Raw genomic sequence first — 21682 nt, 5'->3', positions numbered from 1 at the left:
AATAATTAGATGGTGCGTTAACCTCCCTGGTTTGCAGCAGCAGCCTGTGACTGACGAGTAGAAGGTCTCTCCAAGAACAATTTCCTGCAATGTCGCTCCCTTTCACCTGGACCCTCGGTGAAGGGTGTGTTTTGTGTGTTTGTATAGGGAATCCCTGTGGAGTTTTTGTTGAGCTTTAGGTCAAAACCCTCTGAATTTAACTTTAAATTGGGGAGCTATTAGATGCCATATTTGTTCCGGTATCTATTACCAGTACTACAATACTGGTCACCTTCCATCAGTGTAAATGAAAAAAAAAAGGAACCTCCCTCTTTAATCATTTTGGATTAGAGTAAGGTGGGAAGGTGAAATATCAAATTGCAGCAAAGTATGCTAACAGAGAGAAGTCTAAGTAGTTATAGGAGAATTTTAGTGGCATTTTAACTTAGATTTTCTCAGACCTCTGCTTCGAAGCCCAGTGTGATTTGGTCCTCCCTTCATTACCCCCAGGATAGACTGCCCTGATCATCAGCCAGATTGATGCTCAACTTCAAAGTATTTGTAGTAGAAAAGAAAACAAACAGAGGTCCTGTCTGTTGTTGTTCTGAAACCCATGATTTACAAATCATAGGATTTGTAGGGATTTACAAAGTCTGAACTGATGGCATCTGAGAACTCTCAAAATTTCCAAGCAAGTTAAGGAAACTACAAAGCAGACTGAGGCAAAACAAATAAATCCTTAAATTCTGCTGACAAATAGGGTGCCATGAACCACCTGTGGAAAAAGCTGGTAGAACCTCATATGACCTCATAACATAAATTAGTTTAGGAAGTTCTGTTATAGTTCTGTCAAGAATTGAAGAGGGAAGTTAGGTCAGACAAGGTAACTGCAATTGTTTCTTTTAGCTTTAAAGATTGTTCATTTCTAGGGGCTTTACATGTGCCGCTTCATTTTCTTCAAAAATTCTCCTTCCACTTCACTGTGATGTAATCCAGCTTTTACTGCGTACCTGCCCCAGAAGCAGCTGCATTTTCAGCATGTCCTTTATATAGTGGGATCACACAAGTTGAAACCCATCCTAGAAATCGGAGACTTGTTGGGGGATTTTCAAACTATTTCCCAAACTAAGATAAAACCACAGATTGGAGGACAGATAATGCAGCATAGTTGACTAGCTTCAGTTAATATATGGATAAGTGCAGCAAAAACCAGTCAAAAGCAGAAGAATTCAAAGACAGTGAATACTCCTACAATGACGTATATTCATACAATGTCAAGGGAGGAATGTATATACATTTAAACGGAAATAAACAATGGAAACAGACTCCGCTCTTAATGACACTGGAGTGAGTGTGGAGTGATGTTCCTTACCCAGCTGGCATTACTCTGGATTTTTCCCAGTACCACCAAAGGTAGAATCAGGCTCATTTGTTTGGTATTTAGCAACACATTACTGTGGAACGAGTCAGAGAACAACTATGCCTTGCTACTTTAGGATTTTTATGAAGAAGCACGTGGCATCACGGAATTACTTCTCCAAAGCTGCTCCAGGAAGCACCTACTGTCATTGTCAGAACCAAGTAAATCGACAAGCAGCTCACCTGACTGGGGAAGGGGGACTGCAGCCAGCGAGCAGGACAAAAGCTGCAGTCCTGTCCCACAGAGCGGCTCTGCTGCGACTTCTCTAAGAGCCTGAGGCCGCCCTAACATACAGCAGTCCTCCAAATCGCCAGAATGAAGGAATAAGCAGCGGCTAGTCAAGCACGGGGTGGAGCGGGAAGGCTTTTTAGCAGAAGAGGAAACAGAACCAGGAGACTCTGCATGTAGCTCCCAACTTTTGCAAAGGCAGCAGCTTGGGGAATGTCCCCCAAATGGCATTTCCACCTGACGAGAGCTTTGGCTAGGGAGAAGCACCCCAAGTAGCTGGGCAGCCTTGCCCAAGCACTTGAAAACGTGCTATTTTCATCAGGGAACACATCCTGTGCTTGGCAGGGAGGAGAATTTAACTTAGTCTTTACCAGGGTGACTCCGCAAAGCGCCGCCATGTTCCCAGGCCCCGCAAAGACACTTCTGTACCGCCAAGGCCCGGGCACACTCGCGGCTGCCACCCTGTGCCATGTTTTCTTTCCTCTCTGCCTTCGCCCCAGGTGCCGCCCCGTACCCTGCTCGCCCCAGGGCCCCAGCCCGGACACTGGCAGGGGCTACCCAGGGCACACCGACGCTTGGCAGGCGCGCCAGCTCCTCCAGGCCTCCGCGGCGGGCGGCTCGGGAAGCGCCGAGCACGGCGGCGAGGAGCAAGCCGCCTCGCGGCTCCTGCCCGCAACCAAGATGGCGGCGCGGGGAGCCCGCCAGCACGAAGCCGCTCTACCCTCCCGCGCCCGTCTCTATGACTGGCGGCGGGCGCGGCCACGTGACGCTTTCAACCGCGCCGCGCGGGACCTGCGCCGGGAGGGAGCGAGGCCGCGGCGGGGGCGCGCGGGCGATCAGGTGACCCCTGCCCCCACCCCTGCCGCCGCCGCCGCCGCCGCGCGCCCGACCCCTCCCTCCGCGCGGCCGCCGGGAGCGAGGGAGCGGGGGGGGGGGGGCGGCGGGTGAGCGGGGCCCCCCGGGGCTGAGGTGACCCCGGCAGGCCGCGCGGAGCGGGCGGCGGGCCGGGACCCGGGGAGCAGCGGCGGCCTCCGGGACAGCGCTGCCGGCGGGCTGCGAGGAGCCAGCCTGCAGCCCCCTGTCACTGTCGCGGCCGGCGTCCCCCGCCGTCGCGGCGGCGCCGCCTCGGGGAGCCACAGCAATCCGGGCGTTTGGCTGAATTCCCGGGTCCGCGACGCGGGGACGCGCCGGCAGGTGCGGGGAGCCGGCTGCTGCCCGGGGAGAGGGACCGGGACCGGGACCGGGACGTGCCTGCAGGCCGAGGGCTGGGGGATGTAACCGCACGGCCGTCTGCGGTGTGAGCAAACGTGATTTGCAAGCGGCGTAGAAATTCAGCCGCCGTGAGGGGCGCAGAGGGGGGCATGGTGTTGAGGTGGGGCTCGGTCTGCTCGCAGAGTTTGTTTTGGGCTCTCCATTGCCAAATTCTCTCAAGCCCCCCTGAGACAGTTGTTGTCCGCTAGCGAGGGGGAACAGACGCGGCGAAAATGAATAACGCCCCAAAGTTCCTCAGCCCATAGCTGAGGTCTAGGGTTCCAGCTCAAGATAAACACCAGCCGCTTACCCAGCGTGGGGCTTCGTGGTGCCCTGGCCCTGGCGATGTGCCACCAGCACGCGGGAGCGGCAGCAGGGAAACCCAGCCCTCGCTTTCCGGTCCGTCTCGTTAAAGCCACCAGAAGCAAGTCCTGCTTCACAGCGGCGATGAGGCCACCGGCGCTTTTGGAATACGTGGGTGATGTTCAGAGGCCGCTGCAGGCCTTGCTACAGAAATTGTAAATGTTGAAAGAGTTCCCAACGTGGCAGTGAATTTGAAGGCTGACAAGTACACTGGTCTCACATCCAAGTTAGCCTTTCACATACTAGATTTTATTCCAAAGAATAAAGCTGTACCCTTTGCGTTGGGGGAAACGGTCACAAGTGACATAAAGCGTAAAGACACCAATATACAGAAAGTGATTCTGTTGTGCTCCCGCTCCAGCTAATTCAGCTTTCCTTTCCCATAAAGGACTCCTTCGTTCATGGTTTGGGCCGAGCAGTCATAGGATGGACCGTCGACTCTTCTGCAGGCGCTGAAGTGACTTCGTAAACGCCGGCCGTGCGCCGAGGTCCTCACACAGGCAACACTTCTGCTCGGGTAAGGGCCCCCTGTCAGCAGAGCACCACCCAAGTGCAGCTGTCCAGCGTAGATCTGTGGGGAGGGAAGAGCCTGGCCACTGGCACTACTATCTTCTATTACTGTAATTTAGTGGGACTAAGTTATTAACAAAAGCCTTATTTTAATGTTAGAGCATTAAGCAGTTAATTGTGTTAACGTGCACAATGACCTCAGCCTGCTTTCCTATAGCAACCACACCGTGAAAGTCCTTTCAGGGACTTCTTTAGCAAGCAAAACAAAAAATGGGAGCACTGAAATTACGTCTGTAAGGTGTTACTCAGCCTGGAAAGTTTTCTTTTAAGCCAGCAAAGTTTCAGGAGGTAAAGTAGCTCAGTTGCTTGCTCCCTGTCCTGCAGGTCTGGCTTTTGAGAGATTTCCTCTGAGGCTGTATGTCACAGGCTACACTGAGAGCTCCTTATAGCCCAGGGAGCCGCACTTCCCCAAGCACCGGCGCACGCACGCGCGCACAGAGCTGCATGAGACGTGCTTTGTGCTTTCTCATAACAAGTTTCCAGAGACAGCACAGTGAACCATCCCTGTCCCATTACTTATTCACTTAAGAATAATTACTGAAACTTAGAATCATAGAATCACAGAATCATTGAGGTTGGAAAAGACCTCTAAGATCATCGAGTCCAACCATCGACCCAACACCACCAACAACTTGAGCTAAAGGAACCTTCTCAAGGTATTTTAGTCAATCCGTCAGCCAGATCAGATTTACCTAAACTTTCTGTAACCTGTTCTGAAAAACATCCAAGGCGTACAACACCCATCTCCTTCCACTTGCAGAAACCTCAAGTAATTGGTAAATTTATGATCTCATAAAAGTTGATATACATCCGAATGGCAGTTCCTCTTAGCTCAGAAATATTTTCCTGAATTGCTCTCCTCAAGTCTATCTTGCTAATATAAAGTCCAAGGCACAATCAATCATTCCCGTCCCATCACATTGACCCTTTGAGAATGATTACTGAAATTTGAGTTGAAAGAGCCTTCGGAAATGATCTAGCCGCATGCAAACATTTCTGATTTTCACCCTTTTTTTTTTTAAGGAAGGCAGATTCATATGAATTGTACAAAAAGAAGCCAACTTTTCTTGAATATAGCATAAGCAGATGTTTCAGACACCACAAGGATAATGGTACTTTTAGAGGCGTATTATTTCTGCAGCTGTTTATAAAAAAAAAAGATTGACATTAACATGTTAGGAAGGAAAATGCAAGGGTGATGGAGATTACTAGGTTCTCACACAGACAGTAGGGTGGCAAACTCCGTGGAGCTGCTGGCCAAAGTATCTACAGAAAATGAGTAACTTTCACATTCACATTTTGAGAACTGATACCGCTTTTCCCTGTCTGAGGTGAGGAAATACGTATGCCATGCGATATTATGTGGATCAAGTAAGCACTCCTGATATTTCAAACCAAGCCTGTCTTAATGAGATGACACACAGTGCTCCACTGCTCACTCTTTAATAATAAACCCCGGTGTTTAAAGACTGTCTGAAAAGTGACAGGCATTTCCAAGGGTTGAAGGTCTCTTGTTCTGGCAGTGCAAAACTGTGAGGCTCTAGCTGAGGGCAGAGCAATAGGAATACCAATTCTTGACCGTCTGTTTTAAAAAATAGATTCTGTGCAACATGTTAAGCAGAGCCCACATTATAATGACAAGAAATAGAATGACAAGAAATGCAGAAGGACTTTCATAGATGTGTTTGAATCAGCTGACAACTACTGAAGTGATCTTAAAATCCACATTGCAATTAAGGCTGGAAGTTTAAAACGATGGTAACACCTTTTCAGTAAAATTGAGCTCTCAGGAGAGTGATTTCTCCTGCCTTTGGGTTTTAGATCATTCCGTGCATTATAAATCACTCCTCCGCAAAACTGTGCACATAGGATAAGCCCTTCTAGTAAATCTCCCCCTTAACTATTGCAGGTCACCACTAGAAAAAATGTGGCATTTGAAGGTATAATGCATAAGGTGTTTTGGTGTCCTGAGTTATGTAATTCTAAATTTGGCTGGGGAGGAATATGCAGCAACATCAGTTTATTCCTTGAAGAACCCATTTTAAAATGTTTGTACATAGGTTTTTAATTAGCTCCCTCTATTTCAAGAAAATACCCAGCAAATTTGAAAGGCCGGAGGACCTTCAGGACTTGTCTTCCACAAGCCTCGTTCGGCCAAGACCGATTGTGCACTACAGATCCCCCAGATGTTAAGTTTTGTAAGGATTGTTTACCAGGGAGTAAAATCTCTCGCCCATGGCAATAAATGGTCAAATGCAAGTGCTTTTGTCTCTCTTGGTGCCTCTGGTTTTATAGGACTGGGATGGGTTCTTCAGGTGAAAGGGCGATGGCTGACCCTTGAAGAAATACTTGATCACCTAGCTGCTTTCTATCCTTCAGTGTAAGACTGTGCTTTTGTCATTTAAAGGGTTTCCTTTCTTCAAAGGCAGGCTAAAGGTGGCAGCTTGCCTTCTCTGGATGTAAACCTTAAATCCGACTGTGCTGGTGGATGGATTTGTCTGAGATGCCGGAGAGAATTTATACCCAATGGTTAAAACCTGCTGCCTTCTTTCCTCTCATAGACACAAGGAAATAGCTTTTGTCCAGATACAGCATGGTAGCTCCACAGGAGAATACCTGAATATTTTCAGACACTTCACACCAGCATTTCTTGTGGTTGTCAGAGGTTGGGGAATGGATTCAAGACCAGTTAGTGACTGGCCGTAGCTACGATACTCCTGTTGCTGAATTATTTTTTTCGGCGTTTCTCTTGTCCCAGTCTGACACTTGCCTGCAAGTGCCTTTGATTAAGGAGATGAGTGACTTTGCCTGTTCTATTGATCAGAATAAATTACCGGCAGCTAATTTATGGACCTCACAAAAGTGCCTTTGACATGGTGAATTGTGCTCTGTTGTTCAGGTAATTGGGTTGTCAGGAAACGTTATTGGTTACTATACAGTTATCTTACAGAATATTGGCCTGTTTCATGGAAATGGACAAAATCTGTTAAGACTTCCAGTTCCCAGGATGTCATGAAGCCTGAGTAAGAAGGAAATAAGCATTCTTCTTGATAGTAGTGACTGTAGTAAGAACATTTTCACTGCTATATGTGGATTTCCCCTCCCCGATTTCTGTAAAAAAGAAAATTACTTTTCTTGTACTTGCAAGTTCAGGGGGCTTGGTGGTTGCCAGTATTGCAGATTCAGCTTAAAATGGGGGAAAACGTGCTGCTTAGGACAGTATTCTTGCCAACAGTGAGATTCAAAGTCTTATAATTGGCTTTTTGATGTCTGAGAAGGATAGAACAAAGCTCATCTTCTTTTCTGGGTATGTTGCAAAGATGACAAAGATAAACTTGGTTCTGTCACACCACCAGAGAACACACAAAACATACAGAAACAACAAATGGGCAGCAGGAAGGTGTTTTTACACATGGTTGTTTTTACAGACAGCTTCCACACTTGCAGGCCATGACATCTGCAAAAGTGAGAAAAATGCAAACAAAGGATCCTTGTGAGGCTGAAAAATAAAAGCAGCACAGGAGCTCAGGAGCTCACTTGGGGTGTTTGCGTGAAGAGCTCCTACCTGAAAAAGTTTGGACTCTTGTTTTCCTCTAATGCTGTGAAATGAGAATTTTCTAATTGAAATTACAGGAGGCAAAGAAATTTTTTAGCTTAAGACAGAAACAGCAAACAAATAATCCTTTCTGATGATGCCTTCCCCTGGCTGTTTCTGCATGTGCTGTGTTTGAATACATGTATGTTGGTCATATAGTGGTACAGCATTTCTAATTCATTGTTCATTTCCCCAAGTGAGAGGCACACGTAAAGAAGGTTTGTGTTCTTTTTTAGTTACCGGATCTAGATCAGTGGGAGGGTTGATACTAATAGTAGCTGCAGGAAAGTTTAGGTGATTAGATGGCTTTTGTGTTTAGCTTTGAACACAGTGAAAATTGGGGCAGTTCTTCTATACGAGTGTGTCTCACTGTTCGTGTCCCGCTGCTGTGAGGTTCTTTCCGTATTTGTCTCCCTACTGCCCCAAGGGAATGGCACTGACACAGGGATTCAGTAAGGGATGGTCCTTCAGGTAGCAAAACCTGGATTCGTTCAAAGCCCTGAAGAGCAGAAGAGCCCAGACTGGGCCTATTTGATGGGGAATCACTGCAGGGAGATGCAGTGTGGGATGCCATATACCCAGCAGAGCACTTTTGCAGAAGCCTGTGTCACAGCTTTCTCCCTCAATATCGAGAGTCAAGTCACTAGAGCCTCAGTGTGACCATAGCCAGAGGCAGGTCTGGCTGGCTTGGGTGTGCTCCCCGAGCCAGCCACCAACAGAGGAGTGCATGTGTGGTCTTGGCACCTGCAATGGTGGCCAAGTGCAGCGCAGAGCTTGAACGGGCCCCAGGGCTGCAGATGGACCTGCCAACAGGCTGCTGGGCTTTGGTTCTCTCTAGGTCCTGCAAGAGCAGTGCTGAGTGCCGTGGGGTGTTTTTGTTTATATCCTGCTGGCTCTGGAAGTCTCATCTCAGGAAATGCCAAACCTTTTTGATTCCTATGGGAACATGGGAATCGTCTCTCAGCAACCCACACAACTGCTCCACAAGGTCTGTGTCAAACAGACCTGGTCAGGTCCTGGTGTGGTTGGAATGAGGGAGCTGCACTGGTGGGAGCATCATGACCTTTGGAAGCTCTCTAGCTGATGACCACATCAGTTTGTCTATACACAGGGCTAGTTTCCTTCCTTGGGAAGAACTCAATGCTTACACCAGGAGTTTGTCCACCCAGCAGCTTTGTAGACCCCAGGGGGAAGGAATGGTTAAGGAACGGCTTTTCTCCACCCCGTTCAGTCCAGGCCCAGTACTGATAGCTGAAGGAGGGCTTGTGGGCAGCCCCCCTCTGCCATTCCTTCTGTAGGATCTCTGTGATTCTTAGAACTCCCCTGAGTTTTGGGTTATCAAGTGCCCCTTGTTGCAGCTGCGTCGTCTGCAGAATGGCTCATTTACCGAGCACAACAACAGGCTCCTGTTTGGGCAGGATTCCACTGGCAGTCCATGCCTGACCTGGAGACCTTTGATATTTTGGCTGGCAGACTAGCTGTCTGTGCCCTGCTTGGTATTTCCCTGTAAAATACACTCTAGGTTGTCCTTTCTTTAGGAGACGTTACCCTTCCTCCCACTCCTTTTTGAGTCCAAGCATCACTGCGAATGCTCTTAGCTGGAAAGTCCACCCCTTTCTGCAGTGAGCGTGCAAACCCACACTACCCACTGCTTCCTCGCCGGACAGCACAGTGTTCCAGCTCAGGAGGTGTCTCTGAGGTCCTGCAGCTGGACACATCTGCATTTCCAGCTTTGCTTCCTGGAGGGGACATTTTAAATGTACAATACAGCTGCGTACTGCCAGCATCAACACGAGCAGGAGAGGCCCGAGAGATTGGGCTGCTTTGGGCTGGTATTTCCAGTGGATCCTCATACTTTTTGGTGATATCTTTGCCTGCTGTTACCAAGGGATGACAAGACACATTGGAGGACTTTATGAATTGTTCTGATGGGAAGAGCACACTCGCCTATACCATACCTATCTTTTGATCTTGTTGATATTTTGATCTACTTCTTGCCTTTGAAATTACGCGGCGTTTTCCTTTTCCTCCTCTTTTTCAGAGAAAAAGGTTGAGAGAGACATGGAGCTTGAAAGAATCATTCGAGACACACTGACATGCTTCATCCAGTCCCACATCCCTGCTGCAGACCTCAGGTATGTTGAGAAAGAAAGATTCAATATCGTTGTTCTAGCCTGAACTCTGCATTAATTGTCCCTCTGCACATTATACTGAACTCCAAGTGGAGCTCTGTAGCTTTCCTGTGCTTTGTGTTGCTTTTCCTTAAGTCAGATCCAGGATGCAGGTAATTTGCACAGGCTCTGATGGGAACGCTTGAACAGCTATCGTTTAGCATTGCAATCTAGCAATGTCATTTCTTTGACGACCAAGATGATTAATTTCCTGTCCCGTAATACACATGAGAATATGGGATTCCCTTCATTCCACAGTGCTCCCAAAGGGCTTTCTGAGCAGCATAATGCTATGTCAGGGCTCTCCCTATTTTGAACTCTGCCTGCATGCAGAGATACAGCCACCTTGAGGCTAGAACACAGCAGCTGGTATCCCAGACAGGGGCAGCAGTGACACAAGTGTGGAGAGCAGCAAGCAGAAAACACTGCATCCCATAGGAATTGCCACTTGACAGAATATGATTTTGGACATGACATGATGAAAAATGTCTTTACTGAAAGAGTGGTTAAACATTGGAAGAGGCTGCCCAGGGAAGTGGTTGAGTCACCATCCCTGGAGGTATTTAAAAGACGTGTAGATGAGGCACTTAGGGACATGGTTTAGTGGACATGGTGGTGTTGGGTTGACGGTTGGACTTGATGATCTTAGAGGTCTTTTCCAACCTTAATGATTCTATAATGATCTCACCTGAAACACCAGTCAGCATAGAAAAGTCAGGGTTTGAGCACTTGGAATATTTTGCTTAGCTCAGGTGAAGCACCTACAGCAGCACAGCTTCTAGGCACACGCTGCGGCTTTTGTTCAGTGCTGCCCAGGAAGGAGGACAGCGTGCAGTATTTTATCTGTAAATGCTTCCCACTCAACCACTGCTACCTGGCTTTACTGGTGGGATCTGCCCATAAGATACAGTCCACATAGGTCCTTCTGCTGCTCTATTAGAAAGACACAAGGTTAGGGGGAATGGGGATGGAGAGAGAGAAAAAATGCGCCTGTTGACCCTGCTGCCACGTCCTGTGTGCTCTCTGTCTCCAGTGGGATGGATGATGTTTTCTTCTCTTATATCACGGGTGTCCTGGAAGAGCTGGGCTCACCAGAGTCCTCTGAGGAGACCTTTGACATGGACACCTTTGTGGAAATGATGGAGGCATATATTCCTGGTTTTGCAGAAATCCACAGGTATGTGAATGTTACTGCTTTGTGTGTGCGTGCCATGCACTGGGGGACTGGACCCAAGCCCCTAAGTACCATAAATTCTTTTGTTCTACCTACTCGAAGAGGTATTAGTACCAAACCATTATGACTAAGTCAGGCTTTGCCTGAATACACAAATGCTAATCCCGGTATAGTTTGCAAGTAGATCCTTGGCCATCTGAAATACCAGTTTATCTTATTGGGCTTCCCATCAAGCCTTGTCTTTCTAAAAAGAGGTAGCCAAGTAGGATAAGCTACTACTTTTATTCCTCACAGTAATTACACACAGCTTCTGTCTCTTGCAGTGGGGATGTTTGTGAAATGATGTTCTCCCTCTCAGAAAAGCTTGGTGAAGCTCGCAACAAAGGTGAGTTACACAGACCATTTCAGCACAAGAAAGTATATTCTGCACATATTTTCAGTATTATTGTTTGGAGTTGAGCAATGTCACAGGATAAAATAGAATCTTGTTTGCTACTGTTAGGATCTCATAGGGTAGCCTGAATTGGTTGACAACGGTTTTTTGTAATGTTCAGTTGGGGTTTTTATATTAATACTTGGGAGGTTTGAGTCATATGGAATACTGTCCAAGACACTATGATGAAGAACACTGGACCAGATCTCCAGATACCTCTGTTGAGATCAAATCCAGAGTAATAAGGAAGATATAGCAGAGACAGGGCTGCTTGTTGAAATTCTACTGTAGGTTAATTCTGAAAGTGAGGATTTCTGCCTGCTTCTGATAGCCGTCTGCCTAAGCGACACTACCACTGGGCAGCCCATGTCAGGTGCATCATTAAATAGAGAATCCAGCTGATTATGTGTATCACTTCTAGACTTTGAGCATCCTCAAAGCTCACTTCCCATTCACCCGTGAACCCTGGCACGTACCCAAAATCAGCAATGATGTGCTCTAGCCTGCACCATGCAGGACTGCAGAAGACCACACTATCCCAATGGCCCTTTCTAACCTCAGCATTCCCAGATCAGCTGGATTGCTATATTAATCAGCCCCAAAGGTACTTACCGCTAAAGAACAGATGGGTGAAGTGCCTGGATATTAAACCTTTCGGGACACACCAGCCTGGGGTTTGCTTATCTAGCAACATCACTGCTGCCTTAACAGGAGCCAGAAGGCTACAGAGCATAGAACAGGCAGTCCTGTCTTATCTTACTTGCTGCTTTCTTGAACTTGACAAAACCTACTGCTCTGGTCCCCTGCATCCTACCCTTTGAAGATTCTGATATAGCCAGAGAGTGGAAGGACAGCACCATCCCAGTTTCAGAGAGGACAGAACAGAGGTGAAATGATTCTTCTTGCAGTGGCACAGAAAGAGCCTGTAGAGAGAGGTGCATCAGAGTAACCTGATCACAGGATGTGCTGGCTCACATACAGCCCGGGGACTACCGGAGTGTATTCCCAAATTTAAAATCAAAACCACGCCTTAAGTTCAAAGTTAGAGCAAGCACCAGGGAATTCTTAGAAATGTAACAAAAATACCATAAGTATCCACAGCCAAAGCGCTAGCGGGCCAAGAATTGACAGGTAGAACTGAATTCGCAAGCAGCCCATGCCCAGTAAGGCCTGGAAATGCAGCGCTCGGGCACTCCAGTGTGCGCTAGCACTGCCTTCCTTCAGGTCAGTGTGAGCAGAGCTGTAGCTGTCCCCGCTGAGGGCAGGGGGACCAGTAGTGGTTCCCAGTCTTGTCAGTTAAGAAGGGATTTGCTTTGGCACACAATGCACTAGCAATCTAATGCCAACAGAAAGCACAGAGCTCTAGCCTTAGTGGGACTGTTCCTCAGAAGATATCACTATGTCTTTAAGAAAAACCTGGCCAAAAGGCTGTGGAAAGCGGGAGTGAAGCACCCTCTGGAGACCTGACCAAGGGCCAGGAGCCTGGAGCCGGAGCTTGCAACGGGGAAAGGCTGTGCACTCCAACAGACGGAGCCGGGGCCCAGGTATGAGCACCCCGCAGAGGAGCAGGAGCACTGGGGACAGTCACCCAGCACAAGGCTACCAGCACCACCCGAGGGCATTTTCTGGCTCTGGAAGGAACCACAGCATAGGCTGTGACACAGCATCACTGGTGTCTGTGATCTCCTCCATTGTATGGCCTGAGCAAAACTGTCAGTAAGTGGAAAAAGAAAATTATGTGCTGAGAGAAGAGTATGAGCCATCGCTCTGGCTCATCCTTTCCAGCCACTGGAAAGGATAAGCCAGAGCAATGGTTGAGAAAGCCTGTCCCAGTGCCCTCGGAGATCCCACAGCAGCACCGTGGGGATGCCTCTGCAGCACTAGCCAGGCTCCACCCCGCTTCACCCTGGTCCCCTAGCCTCAGTCCACAGTTTGAGCTGGATCGCCATTTCCCTCCCCAGCTATCATGCAGTATCTGCATAGGAAGCAGTCATGTCTGGGTGTCAGTCCTGAAGACGCCGGTCCCACCCTCAGTGACCTGTGCTGTGCACTTACTGAGCTATACAGCACCGAGTCATCGGCCCAGCGGTCCTCATCCTGCAGCACCATTCAGCATGACCTGTGCTACAGGCATTGCAGCACCTGGCAGATCCCCCCACCTCCTTCCCCCACGCTCTGCTTGCTGTTTCTCCAGTACTGATCTCTTCCTGCTCTGCAGCTCAGCCATTCTGTGTCCACAGCCTTCTAGCAAATGCTGCTGCTGCGCTTTCTTTTGATGTAGCCACGGGTTTAGCAGTCCCTTCCCTTTCTGATCAAAGAACATACAACTTCACAAGGTGAGGGGGAGTTCAAGCACTCGTACCACAGTGTCCAGAAAGCTCACTCCTAAGGAGACACATAGCATGGCCACACAGATGAGCCAGTTCACAGCAGCCCTACTTCAAAGAAAGTTGAAATACAGGGGGAGGAGATTAAGGAAGAGTAATGCTTTTTCCTTGCAAAGGTACAATCCCCCTGTTAGCTTCAGGAATGGCGTTTAGTCACGCTTGCAAGGAGAGTAAGCCTTCAGCTAAGGGCAAGCTGAATTTCCTGACAATGCAAAACCAGAGAGGCCCTTTTCAATAGCCTGCTCCTTACTACATCCCCAACTTACCTCTGTCTCTCTTGCTCCAACTAGGAAGGCGATGACTTGAAGGATGGGGTGGAGCTGCTACTGGAGATGTTCCCAGCCTGTACCATGAGCCAGGCGGAGAAGGCACTCACCATGGCCTTGGGGAACTTGGAGGAGGCAGTGCAGTTAATTGTGGAGGAGAAGGTGGAAATTGGCCCAGCAGGTGCGAGTGTGAAGGTACTGTACTCTGAGCTGGGTGGCAGCGGGCCAAGGAGCAGGGCAGAGCTCGGGGACACACAGGTGTCCCAGCTGTCTGCTGCAAGCAGAAGCTTTGACCGCAGGAATTTTCTCCGCCAATGAGCCAGGGGAATCACCCAGAGCAACAGCCCCTCTCCGTCCCTTGGCTCTCTGAATACAGGCTGTGCCCACAGCCGAGCCAGCACCCCAGCGGAACTGTGGCTGGCACCCCCCTTCCCACAGGGGCTGGAGTGCTGCACCAGCAGCTGGGCTCACCAGGCTAGCCGGGGGGGGGGGGGGGGAAGCTGTACATCCCACGTGTTGCGCTACTCATGCACCCACCTTGTCTCCTCCCAGGAACTAGCACGGCCACGCAGAGCGCCCAACCACGAGGAACTAAAACAGGTTATCCTACAGAAGTAAGTACCCAGGAGCAAAGAACCCCTTACTCTGCTCCCAGTAGAGGAGGAGGTGGCAGTTTGGGGAAGGTCAGAATGACAATGTGGTCTATAAAGAACTTAGGGTGTACGATGCTTAGTAAGGATGCCGTGAAGCTGATCTGGGTATAGCTGAACACATCTAAGCACAAATATAATCATCAGGTGGGAGAAAACAGGTTTGGGTTTCTTTTAGAGCTCTGGCACAGAAACAGGCTACCTGCACCAGCTGAGTCACAGCACTGGCTGCGTGTGAGGTTTCAGCCTCCTGCAGGTATAGCATAAATCACAGTACTGTCAGCTGAGGTCCCGGTTAAAGGTTCAAGGCACAAACATCATGCTGCAGCTCAGGTAACACGTGGTGACTTGTAGAACTACAGCAACTCATTCATTCCTCCATCCTTGGAGACAGTCCAAACAAGGCTAAAGATATCTTTAAGAGACTGCCTGTACAGCAACACTGGGAAGATTAAACCTCAGTTGCTGAAGGTGTGAATTCAATGCATTTAAAGAAACCTCTCTGAAGTCCCCCTATGGACTTCTTGGGAATGAAAGTGGCTTTAGATTGGTTTACCTTTATTCATTTCCAAAAGCATTTAATTCTCAATAGGAGAACCCACACTGTGGTTTCATCGATCTGCTTTAAGATCTCAGCTTTCATGAGTATCCTCCTGCGGGCACGCAAATTCCACGTGTCTATCCAGCCACGTCTTTTCCACCACTTTACATCCTTCCCCAGTGACAAAATAAACAGCCGATGGGCTAGGGAAGATAAAGCAAGGCATTTAAGGAAGATAAAGAATGGCATCCAGGCAGAATTAGCAATCCCTGTCCTTGCCTATCTCCTGTGCAGGCTTGTTTCAGAGTAACACGCAAGGGAACAAAAAAAGCACCAGCTGCTAGTTACATTTCTGGGAACTTCACTTTAATGACATTTTGGCAACATCCTGTACTTTAAACATCACTCAAGCACAGGTACAGAGAGCAGATCACCATAGCTGAAGATACACAGGAACAACTATACTAATTACTGAGGGAGCAGTCATGGTCAGCTGTGCTGTCCACCTACTAAACCAGCACCAAAGTCTCAAGAGTAGTAACTCAGCAGTACAGCAAGCAAATGCTTGGGCCCTGATGTCTCAGTCACACAGGGAATGAGGTGATGCTTTTATGAAGTTGCTTCCAGCACAGACCTGTTTCGTAGTCAAGTAGTAGGTGGAGTGTGAAAGGAACACCATCTCTTCAGGGCAGAAGCAGACAGCTTGGTCCTGTAACCTCACCTCTGTCTCCTTTGGCTGCTATCACTTGGGCTGGGAAGGAGCAAAGCTGCCCCAATGGCAGAGCACACCAGACCTCAGCATCTCAGTTCTGCAGGGGCTATCGACATTCTCAACAGCCTGAGTTTTCAGTACCCTTCACATACAGCTAAGGCTACTACTCCAGGAGAATCCTGCTGGATTCTCACCACAAGGATGGCACACTTCTTGCCCATTTCATCCACAGGGGAATGTTAAGTGCTCCTAGCTGCAATCTAGGCAAGTAGGACACATCGCACAGCCACAAACCAGCCAGGGGAGAAAGGACATAGGCTGTGAATAGCCCCAGGCAATGCACGTTACCGTGTTCACTAAATGCTTCTTGTGTTTCAGATACATGATGGTGGATAGTGCAGACGATCAGAAAACACATCGGCCAGCTCCACCCAAAGAGGTAAGAACAGTCCCACCTCACCAGCAGTTTGAATGTCCTTTGGCTACAAGGTTTAAAAATCAGGCTGCAAGTCCAAAATGCAAAGGGGCAGTCCCAAGGCAAGACTGTTCACAGAGCTGCTAGTCAGCAAAGAGGGAAGATTAGCTTAGCTAAGGTGCTGCAGGGTCTGTCAGTTCCTACCATTCCTGACTAGCATGGCTCCTGCTCCCCCCCGTCAGACAGCTTCCTTCCCAGTTTTGGCCAAGATTCCCAACACAAAGGATGGCTAAAGCAGCCCACCCCAGTCTTCCTGCACCTGCCCCCCAGAGCACAGCTCTCCTTCTGCTTGTCCCCTCCCTTTCCCTAGCAGTGTGGCTGTCGGTGCACTTCGTGTTAATGTCTTTCCTCTCCAGGCTCCCAAGAAGCTGATCCGCTATATTGATAACCAGGTGGTGAGTACAAAGGGAGAGAGGTACAAAGACATCAAGAAGCCTGAGAGCGAGGAGATGAAGAGAACCTACATCAGCCTCAAACCAGCCAGGAAGTACAAGTTCCACTGACGGCCAGGTCCTCCTGCTCTTCAGCCTCCACCTTGCTGGCCAGGCACAGCAGGATGGACATGGGGCCCTAGGGATGAGGGGACTCTTCCACCTGTCACTAACTGGAACTAACCTGGGAGACAGGACACCGCTTTCAGCTTCCTCAACTAACCCGGTTGACAAGGAGGAGCCTTCCCTCCTTGTGTAGCTGTCCCTCTGCCCCCAGGGGCACACTGCCCAGGCCCTGGAGAGCCACTGTGTTCTCAGCTACTCCTTGCATGGGACATTTTTAGATCTAAGATGTGGCTTGTGCTTTTGCAGCAAGCTTTTTACAAGTCTGTGTGCACTGTTGCTTTAAATTGAGTGCCAGTGTTAATAAAGGTGATGTGAGTTGGTGTGTAGTTCAGCCAGAGCATGCACATGCTTTAAAGACACCACCTCCAGTCCCTCCTGGGGCCAAAGATAGGAGCAGGGTCATCCTCTCTTCCCCTAATTACTCTCCATCACCTTCACCACAAGATGCAGCTGCTGTTTGGTTAACCACCTAGGTTAACCACCCACAAGGGCTGAGGCTGAACTCCAGATCAGAGCTAGGCTCTCCCCGCCAACACAACCTGCAGTACTCCATAAACTCCAGCTGACAGCATGACCAGGGCTACTGCCGTTTCTTAACCGCTGTTGAGTGCCAAAGCTCCAGCCACACAACATGGAGCAGGATATAGTAGCAGGCCTGGGCACTACTGAAATGTTAAGTCAGAAGCTGGAAGAAACAAATGGCAATGACCAACTGCTTTCAGTGACAGCGCAGCTAGGTTTGGTGCTTTTCCATCAGTGAAACTGCAGTTAGGAAGGAGCATGTTCCCCCTGAAAACAACTCCTGCCTTGCGCTAGCCTAAACTAGCGCCCATGGCCTGGACAGACACGCTGCCTGCACCAGGGCCATGCCAGCCCTTTGGTGCCAGGCTGGACAGTGGCCGTGGGCTGGAGCTGGGCTCACTCTGCCCTCCTCCCAGAGGGGCCTGCCCTCTCCCAAGAGGAGGGCTGGGAGCTTTTCTCCTTTCTGCTCCAGCTGGCCTGGTTTGTTCCCAACAGCTCTGCTGGCATGCCCTGCACATCCACCCCAAGGGACAGTCCCCATCAAACACTCTCCTGCTCTCTGGACAGCTGCCACTTAGAGATTTAAAATACAACAAATAATAAATCCTATCTATTAGCTGGCCTGGCCAAGGCCTGTTTAGCACCATGGTGTTCCTGCAAGTCACTCGCTCTCTCCATGCCACTGCAGAGGGAGTTACTTTCCCCAGAGGCACCAACAAAGCCCACTCACGAACACCCAGTGGCTGCTAAACAGCCCCAGAGGAAAGAGTGAGCCCACTCGGGCCAGCCTCGCCAATGGGACCAACCTCTCCCTCTGCACGTCTCTGCAGCAGCCGGTTCCGGCATCCCAGCGTCACGTCAGTCCCCCCCTCCCCAGCAGCAGCAGTTCTAGATCTGGAGGTTGATGAAAGGGGCGAAGCCAACCACGTCCTGCAGGAGAACGAGAGCCCTCTGCAGCGGAGGCTCCACATCCAGCTCCACCCCACGGCTTCGGAGGATGCTCAGGCTGGACTCGGCCACATTATGGCAGTGCTTCACCTTCAGCGAGCGCAGCTTGGGACAGTACTCAGCCAGGACCCTGCCAAGAAAGAGAGCACATGCAGGTTGCAAGCCAGGACTCTCGAGTGCACCACTCACCCTCTTATCTACTCCCAGCAGCCCAGTGCTCATGACTGTGCCACACACACACCATCCTTTGGGAGCAGCACCCTGGTGGTCTGAGAGAAACTCAAGGGACATGGTCAGATTCCAGACCTACCATCCGTGACATGCTGGGGAATTTGCTGTTAGTAGAACACAGTGCCTCTCCTGAAGGGCCTTCTAGTAGCTTCTCCCCCAGACTGAGGTCTCATTGCTTTCAGCATGAAGAAGTCCGACTTTTCTCTCTAGTGCTCCTCCTCTCCCCACCCCAGACACCTGCCAACCCCACCCCGGCTCCCTGCGTTGCTCAGTACCTGATGGAGTCATTCTTGACTCGCAGACACCCCGTGAGGTCCAGGTGCTCCAGCTCGGGGCAGCACTTGGCAATCTCCTCAACCGCCACATCGCCAACATTGGCATTGACAGCCAGCGACAGAGACTTGAGCTTGCTGCACTTCTGCACCAGGTAGCAGATGGCCTCGTCCTTCAGCTGGCGACAGGCCGTCAGGTCCACAGCCTCCAGCACCTTGCAGTGGTCAGCCAGGCTGCGCAGGGACAGGCTGTCCACCCACTCACAGTGAGCCAGGGAGAGCCGGCGCAGGTTGGGGCAGCTCAGCGAGATGGCCACCAGCGCGTGGCGGCTGAGCTGGGCGCAGCCCTTCAGCTGGATCTGGTGCAGGTGGTGGTTCTGCCCGATGACTGGGAGCAGCTCCCTGTCCGTCAGCCAGTCGGAGCAGTTCTGGAGCGCCAGCTGCTGCAGTACTTCGTTGTCCTTCAGCAGGTTAACGAAAGCAGCTCGAGGGATGGCAGGTCCGATCTGCGTGGGGAACCCAGGAAGAATGAGGCATCCCCCAGGGTTTCAGACCAGCCTGATCCTCACCAAATACTCTCTCCCCTCCTCTCTTCCACTGTGACAGTGGTGACCAAAGCCACCCCCTCTCCTCATCCTAGGGCAAACCCTGCCATCAGGCTCTCTTCCCCTCGTGCCAAGGCTATTGCCACAGGCTAGAAGATGCTGTGGCTTCCCCATCCCCCATCATCGCCCCTGCATTTATACACTCGTGATGAGCGCCACACCTCCGCTCTCCAAAAACTCTTTGCTAGGCCACTCTGTGTCCTCACAGAACAGCAGCTACTCCTGTCTTTCCAAGTCGCAGGCAGTGTCTCCCAGGGCCAGCACAAGCTTTCCCTGAAGACCAGGCACAGAGTTATCTCCCGTCAGAACTACCCTATTGCACAACCTCCGCGAGGACTGACAGGCCATGCCACTCCGGAGCTGGCTTGTCTTTCTGCCAGCCAGTGCCCCATAATGGCCTGGGTGGAGCTTCCAGGCTCACTTCTCCCAAGGCCTCTTGCTAAAGACGCTGGCATTGCTGGGCCCTGAATCACTGCCTCTCCTCCCTGAGCCCATCTGTCCAGTCTGACACCTGAGCCATTAACCTGAGCTCCTGAGCAGAAACCAGCCTCCTTGCCAGGGGTTTCTTTTCCCCACGTAGTCACATGCTCCCCTGCTAGCTCCAGAGCAGTAGGACATCTGTGTCTCCCCCAGCCTCAGAGCCATCCAATACCTGGCTTGAGTCAAAGCAGCGCATGTTGGCCAGGTACAGCTGGATGAGAGACTGGAACGACTTGCTGACCCTCTGCAGGCTCAGGAGCTGCTGCAGTGGCAGATGACAGAGGATATGTGGAACCAAGATGTCTTCCCAGGGCAGGTCCAGGAGGCATCCCCTGGAGGGGGTCAAACTCATCATCAGACGCCAGGGAGCCAGGCTACGGTGGGAGCCAGGCTAGATCACCTCACACCTACTGCCGGGTGCCTCTAGGAGGAACAGCCAGGAAGAAAGACTCAGCGACGTCTCCCACAGTCAGCCCACAGGGTAAAACCCCTTGGCTAGCCATCAGCAGGGCACGCACCTGCCACCTGCGTCACCGCCTCCCCAGCCTGGGACGTTCACTGCTTAGGCATCCGAGTCCACCCGCCTGCGCTGCCCTCCAGGAGAGCTCGGGTGGGGCTTTCCACCGGCTGCTTAAGGAGTCCCTGTCCCGCAGCAAAGCAGCAAGTGACTGCTGCAGCATTACCACGCCACCCACACGGTAGCTGTGCCTGGCTTTCATGTCTAAGCTGCCCTACCTGGCAGCGAGTCCCCTGCATCCAGCGCCGAGCCACTCGGGCACCTCGCGAGGGGGAGAGGGCAGGCACCTGCTCCTTCCCGTGGGGAGCAACAAGGCTCCAGGCTCCCCCCCAGAGAGGGCTTCCCCCGAGGAGCGGGGACGCAGCATCTCCGCGGAGATGAGGCCGCAGCCCCGGCCGCCGAGGGGAAGGGCAGGAGCCGAGGTAGGAGCAGAGGGGTGCCGTCAGCCCGGAGCCCCCCGAGCTGCGGCTGGAGGCCGCGGTTAGACTCGGCCCCGGCAGAACCGGCAGCTGGAGAGGGGGACTTCGCCCGCGGCCATTCCCTTCCCCCCCCGCCCCACGGGGCCCCGTTCGGCCCCAGAGCCGCCCCCGGGCCCGGTTCCCGAGCTGCCCCGCCGCCGCAGCGGCCCCACCGGGGCCTGCATCGCCCCCACCCCCCGCAGGGCCCCATGGCGAGGCGGCAGCCCTGCCCCAGCCTCCCCCCGGCCCGGCCCGCTACCTGCCGCCCCGCCGGGGCTCCCCCGGCCGCTCCATACAGCTGCGCCTGACCCCGCCCCCGACGCCGGCGTCCGGGCGCGACGTCACGCCGGCTGGCGGAAGTGCGCGCGCCCGACCGCCCCGCCCCCGGCCCCGCCCCCTCACCTCGCCCCGGCGGCAGGGCGCAGGTTACCGGGAACCGGCCGGGGGGCGCGGGGAGTCCCCGGACAACGGCAGCCCTCGGGGCGGCGGGGAGTGCTCGGCCCTGCCAGGCCGGGGCACCGGGCGGAGAAGCGCGACTCCGGCGCTGCGAGCGGGCCAGCGGGGCCCGGCGGTCACTGGTCCCACCGGTGCCCCAGCGGCTCCCGCAGGCTGCTCCACACCGGCGCCCACACCGGCCCCGGTACCCCAGCTCCCCGTGCGCACAAGCTCCCCCGTGCGCACCACCTGTCCCAGTTCCCCAGGGCACGCCAGCTCCCCGGTGCACACCGGCCGCCCCAGTTCCCCGCGATCCCAGTTCCCCAGCGCACACCGGTTGCTCCAGCCCCGCGGCTACGCCGGTTCCCCGGTGCACACCGGTTCAGGTCCCCGGCGCACACCGGCTGCCCCAGCTCCCCGGTCCCCAGCGCACGCCCCTGCC

At 51.8% G+C, this 21682-nt stretch overlaps 2 protein-coding genes across 9 annotated transcripts; one reads left to right on the top strand and one right to left on the bottom strand.

Moving 5' to 3' along the window:
- Window positions 1–2400: 2400 nt before the first annotated feature.
- CUEDC2 (CUE domain containing 2) lies at window positions 2401–16718 on the top strand. 3 transcript variants are annotated; one of them, XM_076338637.1, is made up of 10 exons: window positions 2401–2467; window positions 3630–3758; window positions 9448–9541; window positions 10611–10754; window positions 11075–11136; window positions 12595–12728; window positions 13862–14032; window positions 14390–14451; window positions 16119–16179; window positions 16572–16718. In XM_076338637.1, the coding sequence occupies exons 3-10, from the start codon at window positions 9468–9470 to the stop codon at window positions 16716–16718; spliced, it is 855 nt and encodes a 284-aa protein (XP_076194752.1). In that variant the 5' UTR covers window positions 2401–2467; window positions 3630–3758; window positions 9448–9467. The 3 variants fall into 3 exon arrangements, with proteins under 3 accessions (XP_076194752.1, XP_076194754.1, XP_076194755.1); XM_076338639.1 differs by lacking the exon at window positions 2401–2467 and adding an exon at window positions 2673–2821; XM_076338640.1 differs by lacking the exons at window positions 2401–2467; window positions 3630–3758 and having other exon boundaries at window positions 9484–9541; window positions 10658–10754.
- On the bottom strand, window positions 15373–21642 carry FBXL15 (F-box and leucine rich repeat protein 15). Of its 6 annotated transcripts, none has more exons than XM_076338634.1 (4): window positions 21575–21642; window positions 20003–20253; window positions 18749–19251; window positions 15373–18372 (listed from the first exon to the last, which is right to left on the bottom strand). In XM_076338634.1, the coding sequence occupies exons 2-4, from the start codon at window positions 20183–20185 to the stop codon at window positions 18183–18185; spliced, it is 876 nt and encodes a 291-aa protein (XP_076194749.1). In that variant the 5' UTR covers window positions 20186–20253; window positions 21575–21642; the 3' UTR covers window positions 15373–18182. The 6 variants fall into 6 exon arrangements, with proteins under 6 accessions (XP_076194749.1, XP_076194747.1, XP_076194746.1 ...); XM_076338632.1 differs by lacking the exon at window positions 21575–21642 and adding an exon at window positions 21065–21130; XM_076338631.1 differs by lacking the exon at window positions 21575–21642 and adding an exon at window positions 21065–21108 and having other exon boundaries at window positions 20003–20162.
- Window positions 21643–21682: the final 40 nt, after the last annotated feature.

Source organism: Aptenodytes patagonicus, chromosome 5, assembly GCF_965638725.1.
Source record: "Aptenodytes patagonicus chromosome 5, bAptPat1.pri.cur, whole genome shotgun sequence".
NCBI lineage: Eukaryota > Metazoa > Chordata > Aves > Sphenisciformes > Spheniscidae > Aptenodytes > Aptenodytes patagonicus.
This window is presented reverse-complemented; position numbering and strand designations above follow the sequence as displayed.